The sequence below is a fragment of the Theropithecus gelada genome, chromosome 1 (assembly GCF_003255815.1).
Source record: "Theropithecus gelada isolate Dixy chromosome 1, Tgel_1.0, whole genome shotgun sequence".
Lineage (NCBI taxonomy): Eukaryota > Metazoa > Chordata > Mammalia > Primates > Cercopithecidae > Theropithecus > Theropithecus gelada.
Genome location: NC_037668.1, coordinates 70,872,136 through 70,887,703, shown reverse-complemented (window position 1 = coordinate 70,887,703; position 15,568 = coordinate 70,872,136). Strand labels below are relative to the sequence as shown.

The 15,568-nt window shown below is 40.2% G+C and overlaps 1 protein-coding gene across 1 annotated transcript; it reads left to right on the top strand.

The window, feature by feature from the left end:
- Positions 1-10,478: 10,478 nt before the first annotated feature.
- Positions 10,479-11,423, top strand: LOC112621065 (olfactory receptor 2G3-like). The gene has a single exon (XM_025383813.1). It carries the CDS (start codon positions 10,479-10,481, stop codon positions 11,421-11,423), a length of 945 nt encoding a protein of 314 aa, XP_025239598.1.
- The last annotated feature ends 4,145 nt before the right edge of the window (positions 11,424-15,568 follow it).

The following is a 15,568-nucleotide window of genomic DNA, read 5'->3' as shown; positions in this document are numbered from 1 at the left end:
CAGTTCGTGGATGGGTCATCCCGAGTAATAGATGGTAAAAGACACAATGGCCATGCTGTCATTAATGGAAACAAACAATCCTTATGCAGAAAAGGTAAATTACCCAATAACTTGTCAGCCCAAACCTGTGAATTATATGCTCTTAACCTGGCCCTAAAGCTCCTAGAAGGCTAAGAAGGCACTATATATACTAATTCCAAATATGTCTATGGATTAGTACACACCTCTGGAAAGATCTGGACAGAGCTGGGCTCAATAAATAGCAGGGGGAAAGAATTGGTACACAGGGAACTTGTTAAACAAGTTTTAGAAAGCCTCCTGCTTCCAGCAGAGGTAGCTATAGTTCATGTAAGTGGCCATCAGAAAAGAAACACTATAGAAGCTGTAGGGAACAGGTTTGCAAATAAAGCTGCTAAGCAAGCCTCTCCCTGAAGGAAGAAGTTAAATTGTTTAGCCTATCCCCAGATATCCCTAAGGTAGTATTAAGACCCCAATTTTCTAAAGAGGAGGAGGAAGAGCTGGGCAAGATAGGGGCCACTGAAACTGAGGATGGGAGGTGGGTGCTCCCTGGGGGGGAATGATAAACCCAAAATGAAAGAACTGATGTCCATACTGCATAAGGGACGTCACTGCGGTTCCCAGGCCATGTGTGATGCAATACTCAAAAATTATGGGTGTATAAAACTTTATACCCTTGCTAAACAAGTGTGTGGGGGTTGTGTGACCTGCCAGAGAATAAACAAAAAGGTAGTTAGAAAACAGACTACTGGAGGGAGACCTCCTGGGTTAAGGCCATTTCAAAGCATTCAAGTAGATTTTACAGAAATGCCCCAAATACGGAGACTAAAGTGTCTACTGGTAATGGTAGACCACCTCTCCGGCTAGGCGGAGGCCTTCCACCTCCCAACTGCCACCGCCAGGAATGTGGTCAAAGTAATGTTAGAACAAATTATACCAAAATTTGGCTTGGTAGAAAATATTAATTCAGACAATGGGAGCCACTTTACTTTGAGGGTGGTCATGGGAATTATGGAAGGTTTACACATTAGATGGAATTACCACACCTTGGCATCCCCCTTCCTCTGGGAAGGTAGAAAGAATGAATCAGACTCTCAAAAAGCATATTACTACACTAATCTTAGAAACTAAAATGCCTTGGACCAAACGTCTCCCAATAGCACTCCTTAGGATTAGGACAGCCCCAAGGAAAGACTTGGGATTGTCCCCTTATAAATTATTATGAGTCCAGTATTTAGGTAGGACTACTGACCCTCTTACTGTGGAAACCAAAGCCAATTTTTAGAAATTATATACTGGCTGTAACCTCCATCCTGTCATCCCTTAAGTTGAAAGGACTTCTGACTCAAACCCTGCCTCTTGAATTCACGGTTCACCACTTCCAGCCTGGTGGCTTGGTGCTAATTAAGACTTGGAAAAAAGACAAGCTCCACTCAAGCTGGGAAGGTCCCTGTCAAGTGCTCCTGATCACTGAGACAACCATCCAAACAGCTGAACAGGGATGAACACATTACACTACGGTCAAGAGACTGGTAAAAGAACCCCTGGAAGGAAGGGAAAAGAGTGAATGGGAAGTGTACAGATCACCTAAGCAACCCTTAAAGCTAACTCTAAGGAAAACCTGGAAGGAAGCTATGAGCAGGCTCCATCACTGGGGGTGTATGTGGTTATGATTAATCCCACTACCAGGGGTGAGGGTATACACAATTATTGGATGGAGCCCGGTAGAAGAAGAATATCCAATCAAACTAATAGTCAACAAAATTAGAACCTTCACCCCCAGACCACGAAGTTCGATGCCTGCCAAGTCTTACATTGTGGGAATTTAGGGAACCAAAGGCAGCTGTCACGAGCAGACAAATATCTATGTCCTGAAACAAGTTGCTATTAGGGAAAGCCCTGTGCTAGCTGAAATGAGGTCTGGTGGACCACACAATTTCAAGGGGTGTGAGCCATTCTTCCAAAACAAACCCTTAAAGAATAAAATACATTTACATAAGGGCTCCACACCACATAAATGTAGAAATTTATAATGCAATCCTATAATAATTTCCATAAATAACCCAGCTGCTCTAGACCAGGAACCTTGGAGGTATGGATTAGGAATAGGTATCTCAGGAAGGGATCCCATGGGATGGTTAGCCCTTAGACTAGTCACCAACTCCACCCTGAGCCCATCCAGGATTACTATAACTCTCAGTTCCACTACTTCCTTTAACCCATCAGACAATGACCCTAAGATAGTAAAAATAATTAAGGTAACTGATTTGAAGCCAACTTTAGAAATTAAGACTGAATATGGGAATGCAAATGCCTGGGTTGAATGGATCAAATTTTCAGTACTAGTCTTAATAAGGGAAACTGTTATGCATGCTCTGCAGGGCAGCCTCAGGCACAAGTGGTTCCATTTACCCTAGGATAGGATACCAATGCTGATGGAATGCGTTGCATGTTGGCTGTATACCAGGACAGGGACGCATGGGGAAATGAGACTTGCAAAAGTTTATCATTGCTCTTTCTCACCTCGCGGAGACCAGACCCTGGAGCAATCCCCTCATTCTCCATAGGAAATATGAACCACTCCTCTTGCCTCTCTAGGCAGGGGGTAGAGTTCAATAAGTCCATAGAACTCTCAACTTGTACCTACTTACTAAACGTTACTGGTGAGTCAAACAAAGGCAACTACTCTGTTATTCATATACCCTGGGCTGATTTCTGGTGGTATTGTGGAAAGAGGAATCTCCATGACCTATTACCATCCAATTAGAGCAGGACTTGTGCCTTAGTTCAATTGGTCATTCCATTCAACCTGGCATTCCATAAGATCCTCAAGAATCCACGTGGCCACCGAAGTCGGAGAGATCTAACAAATTTTTTTGAACCCAACATTTATATTGACTCAATAGGAGTCCCTAAAGGAGTACCTAATAAATATAAGGCCCAAAGCCAAATAACTGCTGGGTTTAAATCAGCACTCTTCTGGTGGTCAACTACTAATAAAAATGTGAATTGGATTAATTACCTCTATTAGAATCAACAAAGATTCATCAACTATACTTGAGATGCTCTCAAAGGAGTGGCTAGCCAGTTAGATGTCACCAGCCAAATGGCCTGGGAGAACAGACTTGCACTAGATATGATCTTAGCAGAAAAAGGGGATGTATGCATCATGCTGGGTGGAAAAGTGTTGCATTTTAATTCCTAACAATACTGCCCCAGATAAAACCATCACAAAGGCATTACAAGGGTTAACAACTTTAGTCAATGAATTGGCAGAAAATGCCAGAATTAATGACCCATTTACTGATTGGCTAGAAAGTTGGTTCGGGAAATGGAAAGGAATGGTATCCTCCATTCTAACATTCTTTATAATAGTGGCTAGAGTCCTAACAGCTGTAGGGCATCCCCTGTGTTAGAGGGTTAACCCAAAAATTAATCGAAACAGTCATTAACAGACAAATGCCCATATCAACTATTATTAGAAACTAAACCAGATCTACTCTCTTGTAATGAAGGGAGTCAACAGCTCTTGAAATGATTTCAGGACCAAAGGACACAAAAATAAATGTGGAAATGGGACCAAAGGGAGTAAAAAGAAAAAGAGGAGGGAATTGAAGGAAATAATGTATACAGTGGTCCATTGTCAAGACAAAGTGCCTTTTTCACAGGAGGACAAGACAGGTAGATCACCTGAGCCCAGGAGTTCAAGACCAGCCTGAGCAACATAGTGAGACCCTGTCTGTACAAAAAATATTTTAAAAAATTAACTGGGCATGGTGGCACATGCCTGTAGTCCCAGCTACTCAGGAGGCTGAAGTGGGAGGATCTTTTGAGCCTGGGAGGCAGAGGTTGCAGTGAGCCAAGATCATGCCAGTGTACTCCAACCTGGGTGACAGAGTGAGAACTTGTCTCAAAAAACAAAAAACAAAAAACAAAAAAACCCCCAAAAACCTAAACCTCTAGAGGTAGATACTATTATCTCCTTTATACAGATAAAGAAATAGAGGCACAAGAAGATTGAATAAATTTCCAAATGTGCCCCAGCTAGAAAGTTACATGGCCGAGAGTTGAACCCAGGTAGCATAGTTCCAAGGTCCAGGCTCTTATCTATTATATTGTGCCACATCCCAAGTAGCCAACTGAGATTTCTGAAACTTAACTGACATAATGGATGGAATTTTGAAAATTGAGGAAAGTTGAAAAGATTTAGGACTATTATTCTAAGTCACAACTACTGGGCCAGAGCCTTGGCATCCAGATGTGTTTCTTGGGAACTTTTTAAGAAAGTTGCTCTGATGGGTGCTTTAGATCATCCTCACCAGCATTCTGTAGCCTAAACAAACAGTACTGTAGAATGGAATATTAACTTCACAATAAATGTTTGTTGAGTGATTTTTTTTCCCTAGCTCTACTCCCATTCTTGGTCTGCAATCTCCCAAACTCTTCTTTCAGATCTATTTCACTTTCATGAGTTCCTCTCCTATTTCCATTATATCTGCCCCAACTGTGGTTTCCAGTAACTCAGACTTTTATTTACAAGGAGAGTGTCTTGGCTTCCACAAATGACTTAGCCTTAAACTTCCTCTGCTACCAGAAATCATGAGGACAGTGGAAAGTGCCCTGAACTTTAGCCTTGACTTAATTTGTGAAGATCTTAGAAAAAACACCTTATCTCTTTGGAGCTCAGTTCTCCCATATGTAAAATGGAGATAATGACCATATCTGACTTTGGAGGTGACAGAGCAGAAGCATCGCTATCTTGGACAAATCGCTTATTCTAAAGTTCGCCTTAATAATAACCACCTAAATCCAAAGGGCATCAGCCTAATGGCTAAGGTCAGCATGACCATAAACCACAAATAACATCTCCAACCAGAAACATTCCAAACTGCTCCCTGACCAGAGACATGCTAGCCGAGATAACTCCTCTCTGAGCTGGAAAGATATCTGCCCCAAGATAACCTCCCCTCCTCCCAGGGAGATTCCAACCCCACCATAAAGTTCTCCACACACATAAACATTCCAAGTTTCTGATAAGCCCCCCTCACCCTAAAACCAATGTATACTCTTAGTCTGTAAGAGAAAGTGCTCTTGACCGAAATCGGCCAGGAGCGCCTCTCAGGTTTTACCTAAAGAAAACCTGTCTTTAACTGACAGCCCTGTTTCGTGTTTCTTTTCCTTTCTTTAATTCTTACAGGAGATATAATAAAATTATTTTTAAGCTCAAAAGGTAACAGGACTTAAAAGTTAAATAATTGTATGTTATCATCAGAGACTCATTACCTTCAAACTATTATCTTAGAAAATGTTCGTTATTGATAGTAGCTTGTATTTGTCAACTTCACATGTTAAGATCAGGCTTATTGTGAGGTCAGTAAGTATGGGGTGGATACTCATGATGACAACTGACTGCATATCCAGAAAGTCATGTCTTCAACACACAACACACACACACACACACATTAGTGAGACACAATCACATCAGATGCCACATTAACCAGGAACTAAACTATTTCTACTGCTATTAAAGCAAATCAAATTTCTTTAGCTCCAGTTTCAGATAAATATTAAATTGTTTTGCAAAAGGTGACACAGGATGAACCTTTTAAATTAGTTAGTCTTTACGTGTTTTTCTGATAGGATTCTATTTTTTAAACATTCCAGTTGTTTTTAACTGCTTTGAAAGAAGTTTTATCTGAAAACCCAGAATTGTCTGAATTTGAAGAAAACCTAAAAGATGAATAAATCCTAAGAGTATACTTTGTTCATTAACAACTTTCTTCAGAAGATAAATTCAGGAAAATTGCCAGCCTAAAGAATTCTTAGCATTCCCCAAGCATTAGAGGAATACAAGTTATAAGAGTGATGTATAATTTTGAGAAGGGAAGAGTCTCCAGTGCCAGAGTTTCCCACCTGAACACCACAGCCTCTAAGGAGACAAGCCCTAGGGTATAAAGAGTCTTGATTTTCTGAAGACAGAATTGTCAGCAAGGCATGCTAATTGTGTTTCTTGAGGGCTTGTTAAGAAAATTGCCCTAGGGTCATTAGCGGGGGCATATGAGAATCATTTGCTAGAACTAATGGGGCTTCCTTCTTAGAGCTCTCAGAGCCGTAGAAATCCACAGCAGACCCACCTAATTTTCCCACCTCCCAACATGATCGTTCTACTCCAGCCAGTCCTGACTGTTTAGGTCTTTGCATAGGCTATTCCACATGGAATGCTCTCTCCTCCCACTTCCCAGCTGTCTCCTCACTCATTCATAAATGCTTCATATAGGTCTCTTCTTCAAAATGTTTTCTAACTATGTTTAGGTCAGATGAAAGCTTTTGCATCCCCATGAACTCTCGGCACCTAACTCTGGCCTCAGAAACAGAATATCAGACTGGAAGAGATCTTCTATGATCCAGTCCACATCTTGTCCTTGAGTCCCTTTGAAAAAAAGAGCTGCTAATTTGCCATTCAAATATATTTGCATAAGGCTATTTCAAATGCTTGTGGCTTGGACTGTCCATTCTCTCATTCATGATAAACACATACACAAAAACTCTGTAAACTGGATATGGAAAGAAACTTCCTCACTCTGATAAAGACCATCTACAAAAATTTCCAGCAAACTCACACATTGTGATGAAAGACTAAATACTCTCCCCCTAAATCAGTACGACGACAAAGATGTTTGCTCTCATTGACCTTTATTCAAAACAGTACTGGAAATTCTAGCTAGTGTAATAAGGCAAGAAAAGAGATTGAAAAGGAAGAAGTAAAACTGTTTCTGTTTGTTTGCAGCTAACCTAATCGTCAACATAAAAACAAAAACAAACACACAAAAAATCCACATAAACACTCCTGGAGTTAATGTAGCAATGTAACACACCAAAACTTATGGGATACCAGTGCTTAATGGGAAATTTGTATCTCTAAATGCCTATATTAAAACAGAAGAAAGATCTCAAGTTAATAACCTAATCTTTCACTTTTAGAAAGGTAGAAAAGCAAACTAAACTGAAAGCAAGCAGAAAGGAGAAATAAAGATTTAGTGGAAATAAATAAAATAGGAAATAGAAAAAATTGAGAAAATAAACAAAACCAAAAGTTGATTATTTTAAAAGATCAACAAAATTGACAAACCTTTAGCTAGACTGACCAGGAAAGGAAAAGGCTTAACATACTAAAATCCAAAGTGAAAGAGAGGGCATTGATATGGACCTTACAAAATAAAAAGGAATATAAGGAGATACTATAAACAACTGTATGCCAACAAATTAATCTAGAAGACATAGGCACATTTCTAGAAAGATGTAAATGATCAGAATTGACTTTAAAAATAGAAGATTCTCATAGACCTATGCAGGTAAAGAGATTTAATCAGTAATTTATAAATTTCCCAAAATAAAAGCCTGGGAACGGATGGCTTTACTGGTGAATTCTATCAAAAGTTTAAAGAATTAATGCCAATCCTTTCAAACTTTCTGAAAGAAGAAGAAGAAGAAGAAGGAGGAGGAGGAGGAGGAGGAAGGGGAGGAGGAGGAGGAGGAGGGAGAGGAGGAGGAAGATGAGAAGGAGGAGGAAGAGAAGGAGGAGGAGGAGGGGGAGGAGGAACAGGAGGAGGAGGGGGAGGAGGAGGGGGAGGAGGGGGAGGAGGAGGAGGGGGATGAGGGGGAGGAGGAAGAGGAGGGGGAGGAGGGAGAGGAGGAAGAAGAGGGGAGGAGGAGGTGGTGGAACAAGAGGAGGAGGGGGAGGAGGAACAGGAGGAGGAGGAGGAAGAGGAAGAGGAGGAGGAGGGGGAAGAGGAAGAAGAGGGGAGGAGGAGGACCGTGAGGGGGAGGAGGAGAAGAAGGAGGAGGAGGAAAAAAGAAGATGAAAAGCAAGAAGAAAAAGATGAAGAGGAATAAGAAGGAGGAGGAGAAGGTAGTGCTTCCCAATTCATTCTATAAGGCCAATGTTACTCTCATACCAAAATCACACTAACACATCACGAGAAAACTATAGACTTGTATCTCTTATAAGCATAGACACAAAAATCCTTAACAAATTCTAGAACACTGAATCTAGCAACACGTAAAGTCATATGCCATGACTAACTGTGATTCATCCAAGGAATGGAAGGTTGATTCAACATCTAAAACATTCATCAGTATAAATACCATGTTAATGGAATAAAAGGCAAAAAGCTTGATAATCCTGGCAGAGGATACAGAGAAACCATTTCACGTAATCCAACACTCTTTCATTAAAAGCATTCAATAATTTAGGACTAAAAATGAACTTCTTTAACCTAATAAAGGGCTTGTATAAAAAACTTGCAGCTAACATCATAGTTATTGGTGAAAGATTGAAAGCTTTCCTTCTAAGACCTGTAGTAAGATAAGAATGTCCACTCTCACTACTGCTATTAAACATTGTACTAGAGGTTCTAGTCAGGGCAATTATGTAAGAAAAAAATTTTTTAAAGCACCCAGATTTGAAATGGAAGATTTCTGTTTGCCATATATAGAAATTCTACAGAATTTGTACTCACAACAACTGTTAGAACTAATAAGTTCAGCAAGGTTTCAGAATATAAGATCAATATACAAATATCAGTTGTAGTTCTATATACTAGCAAAGAAAAATTCAAAATGATATTAGGAAAACAAGTCCATCTACTCTAATAGCATCAAAAATAATAAAATATCTAGGAAAAAATAACAAAAGCAGTGCAGGACTTGGACACTGAAAACTACTAAACATCATTGACAGACATTAAAGATAACCTAAAAGAACAGAAAGACAGCTCATGTCCATCAATCAGGAGACTTAATATTGTTAATATGGCAATATTCTCCCCAAAAGGCTACAGATTTAACACATTCCTGTGAAAACTCCAGTTACCTTTTTGAAAGAAATTGACAAGCTGTTTCTAAAATTTACATAATTCAAGAGATCCAGAATAGACAACACGATCTTGAAGAAGAGCAAAGTTAAGAGAGCTCACTCTTCCCAATTTCAAAACTTGCTACAAAGCTAGATGAATCAAGACTATGTGATACTGGTACAAGCATAGACATGTAGATAAACAAAATAGAATTGTGAGCCCAGAAAAAAAACACATATGTCTATGGCGGAGTTGCAAAAATAATTCAGGGAGATCAATAGAATATAATTGAAAGTCTATAAATAAACCCTTAGATACAACACTTAAACCAAAAACAACTAAAGAAAAAGATAAGTTGGACTCCATCAAAATTAGAATACTTTTGTGTTTTTAAGGACACTATTAAAAACGTGAAAAGATGACCCAAAGAATGAGAGAGAATGTTAGAAATCATATATCTGATAAGGGTCTAGTATCTATTAGTAATTGTGGGTTTTGCCATTAAAAGTAATGACAATTGCTTTTGCTTTTGCATCAACTAACAGAATAGGTGAACAACTCATTACTCAATAATAAAAAGATAATTCAGTTTAAAAATGGGCAAAGGATTTGAATAGCCACTTCTCTAAGCCAAAGAAACAAATGGTCAGTAAGCATATGAAAAGTGTTCCATATCATTAGCCTTCAGAACAATGCAAATCAAAACTATAATGAGATGCCACATGATAACTACTAGAATGACTATCATCAAAAAGATGGACAACAAGAAGTTCTGGCAAGGATGTGGAGAAATTAAAATGCTCATACATTGCCGATGGGAATGTAAAATGGTGCAGCCACTTGGAAAACAATTGACAACTCCTCAAAAAGTTGAACACAGAATTACCATATGACCTAGCAATTCCACTCCTAGGTATATACCCAAAATAAATGAAAACATATGTTCACATAGTTTCAGAGGGATCATGACCCTGCTGACACTTTGAATTCAGACTTCTAGCCTCCTGAAACCGAGAGAATAAATTTCTGTTGTTTTAAGCCCCTCTATTTGTGCTACTTTGATGACAGCCCTGGCAACTAATACAGCGAGGTGACCAAGGATCTGTGAAAGCCTGTATGAGGAAGGCACTGGAAAGAGAACCACATCCAAATCTTTGTTACTTTCTCAGGTTTTTCAGAGTTGCTAAACTTCAAAATACCAAAAGGTCTTTTTTAATGGAAGTCAAATTTTATCAAATGAAATGTGTCCTAAGATTTATCAAGTGCCTTTGCAATATCCATAAAATATCAATAAAGTGCCTTTGCAATATCCATAAAATATCAATGCTCTTTTGTTCATTTAAAATAGCAAAAGAGAATCCTCACTTGCCTCTCCTCACCTTCTTTCTATTATTATTATTATTATTATTTTTTGAGATGAAGTCTTGCTCTGTCACCCAGGCTGGAGTGCAGTGGCACGATCTCGGCTCACTGCAACCTCTGCCTCCTGGGTTCAAATGATTCTCCTGCCTCAGCCCCCTGAGTAGCTGGGACTACAGGCATGTAGTGCAGTGGTCTAAACTGGACCACTAGTAGCTCCATTTCTCTTTCTGCAGCTGAAGGAGAATGGAAGACTTCTGGGATAACCACAGCTTCGTGTCTGAGTTCATCCTTCTGGGTTTCTCCAGGGATTCCCGAATTAATGCAATCCTCTTCAACATCTTTCTCTTCCTCTACCTCTCTACACTTGTGGGCAATGGGCTCATTGTCATCTTGATCCACCTTGACTCCCACCTCCACACACCCATGTACTTCCTCCTTAGTGCCCTTTCCATGCTGGACATGAGCTACGTTACCACTACTGTGCCCCAGATGTTGGTGCATCTGGTCTGCCAGAAGAAAATTATCTCCTATGTTGGATGTGTGTCCCAGATGTACATCTTCTTGGTTTTGGGAATCACTGAAGGCTGGCTGTTCTCTGTCATGGCTTATGATAGATATGTGGCCATCTGCTACCCACTCAGATACAAGGTTATTATGAGTCCATGGCTATGTGGAGCAATGATAGTCTTTTGTGGACTGTGGGGTGTCAGCTGTTCCCTAGTCTATACTGTCTTCACCATGTGCCTGCCCTACTGTGGTCCCAATGAGATCAACCACTTTTTCTGTGAGGTCCCTGCTGTTCTGAAGCTAACCTGTGCAGACACATCCCTCAATGACCAAGTAGATTTCATCCTGGGCTTCATCCTTCTCCTGATACCTCTTTCCTTCATTCTGTCCTCTTATGTCTGCATCTTTGCCACTATCTTGAAAATCTGCTCAGCCCAGGGTCGACTCAAGGCCTTCTCCACCTGTGCATCCCACATCACTGTGGTCACCATGTTCTGTGGACCAGCCATGTTTATGTACATGAACCCTGGGGCCAGTGCCTCCCCAGAGAGGGACAAGATACTGGCTCTGTTCTACAATGTCATCTCTGCCTTTCTCAACCCCATAATCTACAGCCTCAGAAACAAAGATGTGAAGAAGGCTTTCCTCAAAGTAACAAGCTGGGGCAGGGTCCCTGAGTGAGACTACTGGAGCATAGAAGGCCACAACCAGATCTGAAATCACAGGATCTGTGGCCATGTTACCCAGGCAGGAACCATTGACCGATGGTTAAGGCTGATGATATGTAAAGGTAAGTAGCTGGTGTAGACTTGCTGATGGCTCCAGCATCTGGGCTAGCCTAAACCATCAAAAGACCCAACTGTAGACAGAGTGCCAAGTAGGGCTCAGCAAAGGGTCTGGCACAAAGCATCATCAACGTTTGCTGATGGGGTGACTGAGTGTACAAGGATGTGACATATTAAATAAACTCAAGATGGCTGTGATAAGATGGCTCCCAGGACTCCAGATCAGTGACCTTATTTTTATCTCAAATAAAACCATAAACAGATCTAAAGAAACATAGGAGAAAGGAAAAGTGACCCCAGGAATAGGGTTCATGGATTGGCCATTGTCCATATAGCATTTTCCACGGGAATGTGAGTCCCAGGCTGCCTAATCCATCTGGTCGTTGGAGAGGTGAGCTCCTGCGGGGGTGAAGAGATATCTTGAGGGGTCTCTGGGTACACACATAAAACATTACCCAAATCATATCATAGTGATTAAGAGTTTATACTTGGTAGCCAAACCGTTTCCTTATCTGTAAAATTGGGTGATATTAGTAACAGCAAATCATCACCTCATAGGATTGTTGTGAGAAGGTAAAGTTCTTAAAACAGTGCTTGAATCCTTTGTATAGACACTGCTTCATATAGATGCTGCTATTCTTCTCATCGTCTACTTCTGTTCCTCAAATCTATAGTTACCAAGAAGATATCTGAGACCATTTCGCCTTAGAGAAAAGGACCATTCTGCTCTTTGAAAAGGGATAACTAGCATTACAAATGAAAACATTGGCATTTGTTTACATTTCAATCTGCTGTGGATTTAGTTAGCTTGGGACTGTCACCAAGAAGCTCATGAATTCAGAATCAGCAAAACCTTAAAAATTCACAGCAGTTCCTCCAAGTGCTGCCGGAAAAGGCCCTAATTTCAACCAGTCAGCACGCCCCCAAAGACATCTTCATTGCCTTTTCATAAACGTTTTCATAAACAGTTCCTTAAATCTGAATTGAGTAATAATGGTGCTAATAGAGTACTTGATCCAAAGAGTTGCTGATGGGATATGATCAGCATATTGGATCGTAGGATCCAATAACTCCAATAACTCCAAGGAGTTGCAGTTGGATATGACAGTCATAGTGGTGCTGGCTTCTATTTCCAGTGCCAAGACCTTTACCCATGGTTTTGGCCCCTGATGGTCCCTGGCACCTTGGAGGAGGCATAGACAAGTGGCTCCACAGAATCTTAGGAAATTGTACTAACCACACATTGTCTACAGTATCAAGAAAGTCAGGGACACCTCCAGCGAAGCCTGATTCAGAGAGGAAAGCTTTCACAAGGAACTTCTTCCACCTTTACAGAATCTCCTCCAAATACTACCCTCACCCTTTTCACCACCAAAGGAAAACGGGGCAGGAATTCCAGCATTTTCTTAATCCTTGTCATTATTCTTTTTTTTTTTTTTTACTTAAAATTTTCATATTTATTGGAGATCTCTTTTAGTTGTTTTTAAATACAGATTTTTATTTAACCCTCTTGCATGTACATATCAAATAACAAACAAGTGAAATATTGAATGAATATACATATAAAATAACAAAAAAGTGAAACATTGAGATATCATCAAGAAATTTCTACAGCTTCACATTCAAACTCTTCAACACTTTCAGAGCTATTGATATGCATACATCCACCTAGTACCTTCTGTGCTTTCAGAGTTATTGGTAAGGCTGTATTTCCTGAGTGCTCTTACCACACTTATGTCTGGATTTTTTTTTACCTAACTGCAGACCCACACTCCTGCAAGTTTTGATACCCTTCTGTTTGACAAAACTCAGTTTCACTTTTGCTGCAGTTTAATCACAGGTCCTAAGATAGAAGATCGAACCTGTGATTGATTTCTCACAAATTGATGTCATATTAACATGTTAATATGAAAATTGTTGTTTGGTAAACCAGAAGTGACCATCTGAAGCCCTCAAATATGGTATTTGTGTGTTTATTTTTTCTTTTTCAAGATTCTTTTTTTTATTATTATACTTTAAGTTCTAGGGTACATGTGCATAACGTTTGTTATGGTTTGTTACATATGTATACTTGTGCCATGTTGGTGTGCTGCACCCATCAACTCGTCAGCACCCATCAACTCGTCCTTTACATCAGGTATAACTCTCAGTGCAATTCCTCTCCCCTCCACCCTCCCCATAATAGGCCCCGGTGTGTGATGTTTCCCTTCTTGTGTCCAAGTGACCTCATTGTTCAGTTCCCACCTATGAGTGAGAACATGCGGTGTTTGGTTTTCTGTTCTTGCGATAGTTTGCTGAGAATGATGGTTTCCAGCTGCATCCATGTCCCTACAAAGGACACAAACTCATCCTTTTTTATGACTGCATAGTATTCCATGGTGTATATGTGCCACATTTTCTTAATCCAGTCTGTCACTGATGGACATTTGGGTTGATTCCAAGTCTTTGCTATTGTGAATAGTGCTGCAATGAACATACGTGTGCATGTGTCTTTATAGCAGCATGATTTATAATCCTTTGGGTATACACCCAATAATGGGATGGCTGGGTCATATGGTACTTCTAGTTCTAGATCCTTGAGGAATCGCCACACTGTCTTCCACAATGGTTGAACTAGTTTGCAATCCCACCAACAGTGTAAAAATATTCCTATTTCTCCACATCCTCTCCAGCACCTGTTGTTTCCTGACTTTTTAATGATTGCCATTCTAACTAGTGTGAGATGGCATCTCATTGTGGTTTTGATTTGCATTTCTCTGATGGCCAGTGATGACGAGCATTTTTTCATGTGTCTGTTGGCTGTATGCATGTCTTCTTTTGAGAAATGTCTGTTCATATCCCTTGCCCACTTTTTGATGGGGTTGTTTGTTGTTTTCTTGTAAATTTGTTTGAGTTCTTTGTAGGTTCTGGATATTAGCCCTTTGTCAGATGAGTAGATTGCAAACATTTTCTCCCATTCTGTAGGTTACCTGTTCACTCTGATGGTAGTTTCTTTTGCTGTGCAGAAGCTCTTTAGTTTAATTAGATCCCATGTGTCAATTTTGGCTTTTGTTGCCATTGCTTTTGGTGTTTTAGCCATGAAGTCCTTGCCCATGCCTATGTCCTGAATGGTATTCCCTAGGTTTTCTTGTAGGGTTTTTATGGTATTAGGTCTAACATTTAAGTCTCTAATCCATCTTGAATTAATTTTCCTATAAGGAGTAAGGAAAGGATCCAGTTTCAGCTTTCTACTTATGGCTGGCCAATTTTCTCAGCACCATTTATTAAATAGGGAATCCTTTCCCCTTTTCTTGTTTTTCTCAGGTTTGTCAAAGATCAGATGGCTGTAAACATGTGGTATTACTTCTGAATACTTGTCATTATTCTGACATCTCACAGTCCATAGAACCATCCCAGACTTTCCTGCTCCAAATTTGGCTTTGACTTTTCAAAGTTTAAGTCGCCTAGTGGATACAAACGAGGAGTTAATTATTCAAAGAGATGCTGCCATGATGAAATGCTGTCAGGTTTTTGCTTTAAACACAGAGGAAATTTAAAAACTAGCAATAGTCAGCTTCTTTAAGATCAGAATTACTGAACTTTTATTAGCTAACAGTCCTCAATAAAATAGTGTTAGTTTCAATGAAAATGACACAAATTCATGCTGGGCACGGTGGCTCATGCTTATAATCCCAGCACTTTGGGAGGCCTCAAGCGGGCAGATCACTTGAAGTCAGGAGTTTGAGACTGGCTTGGCTGACACAGTGAAACCCTGTCTCTAGTAAAAACACAAAAATTAGCTGAGCATGGTAGCGCCCACCTGTAATCCCAGCTACTCAAGGCCTTCTCCACCTGTCCATCCCACATCACTGTGGTCACCATGTTCTGTGGACCAGCCATGTTTATGTACATGAACCCTGGGGCCAATGTTTACCAAAGTGGGACAAGATACTGGCTTTGTTCTACAATGTCGTCTCTGCTTTTCTCAACCCCATAATCTACAGCCGCAGAAACAAAGATGTGAAGAAGGCTCTCCTCAAAGTAACAGGCTGGGGCAGAGCC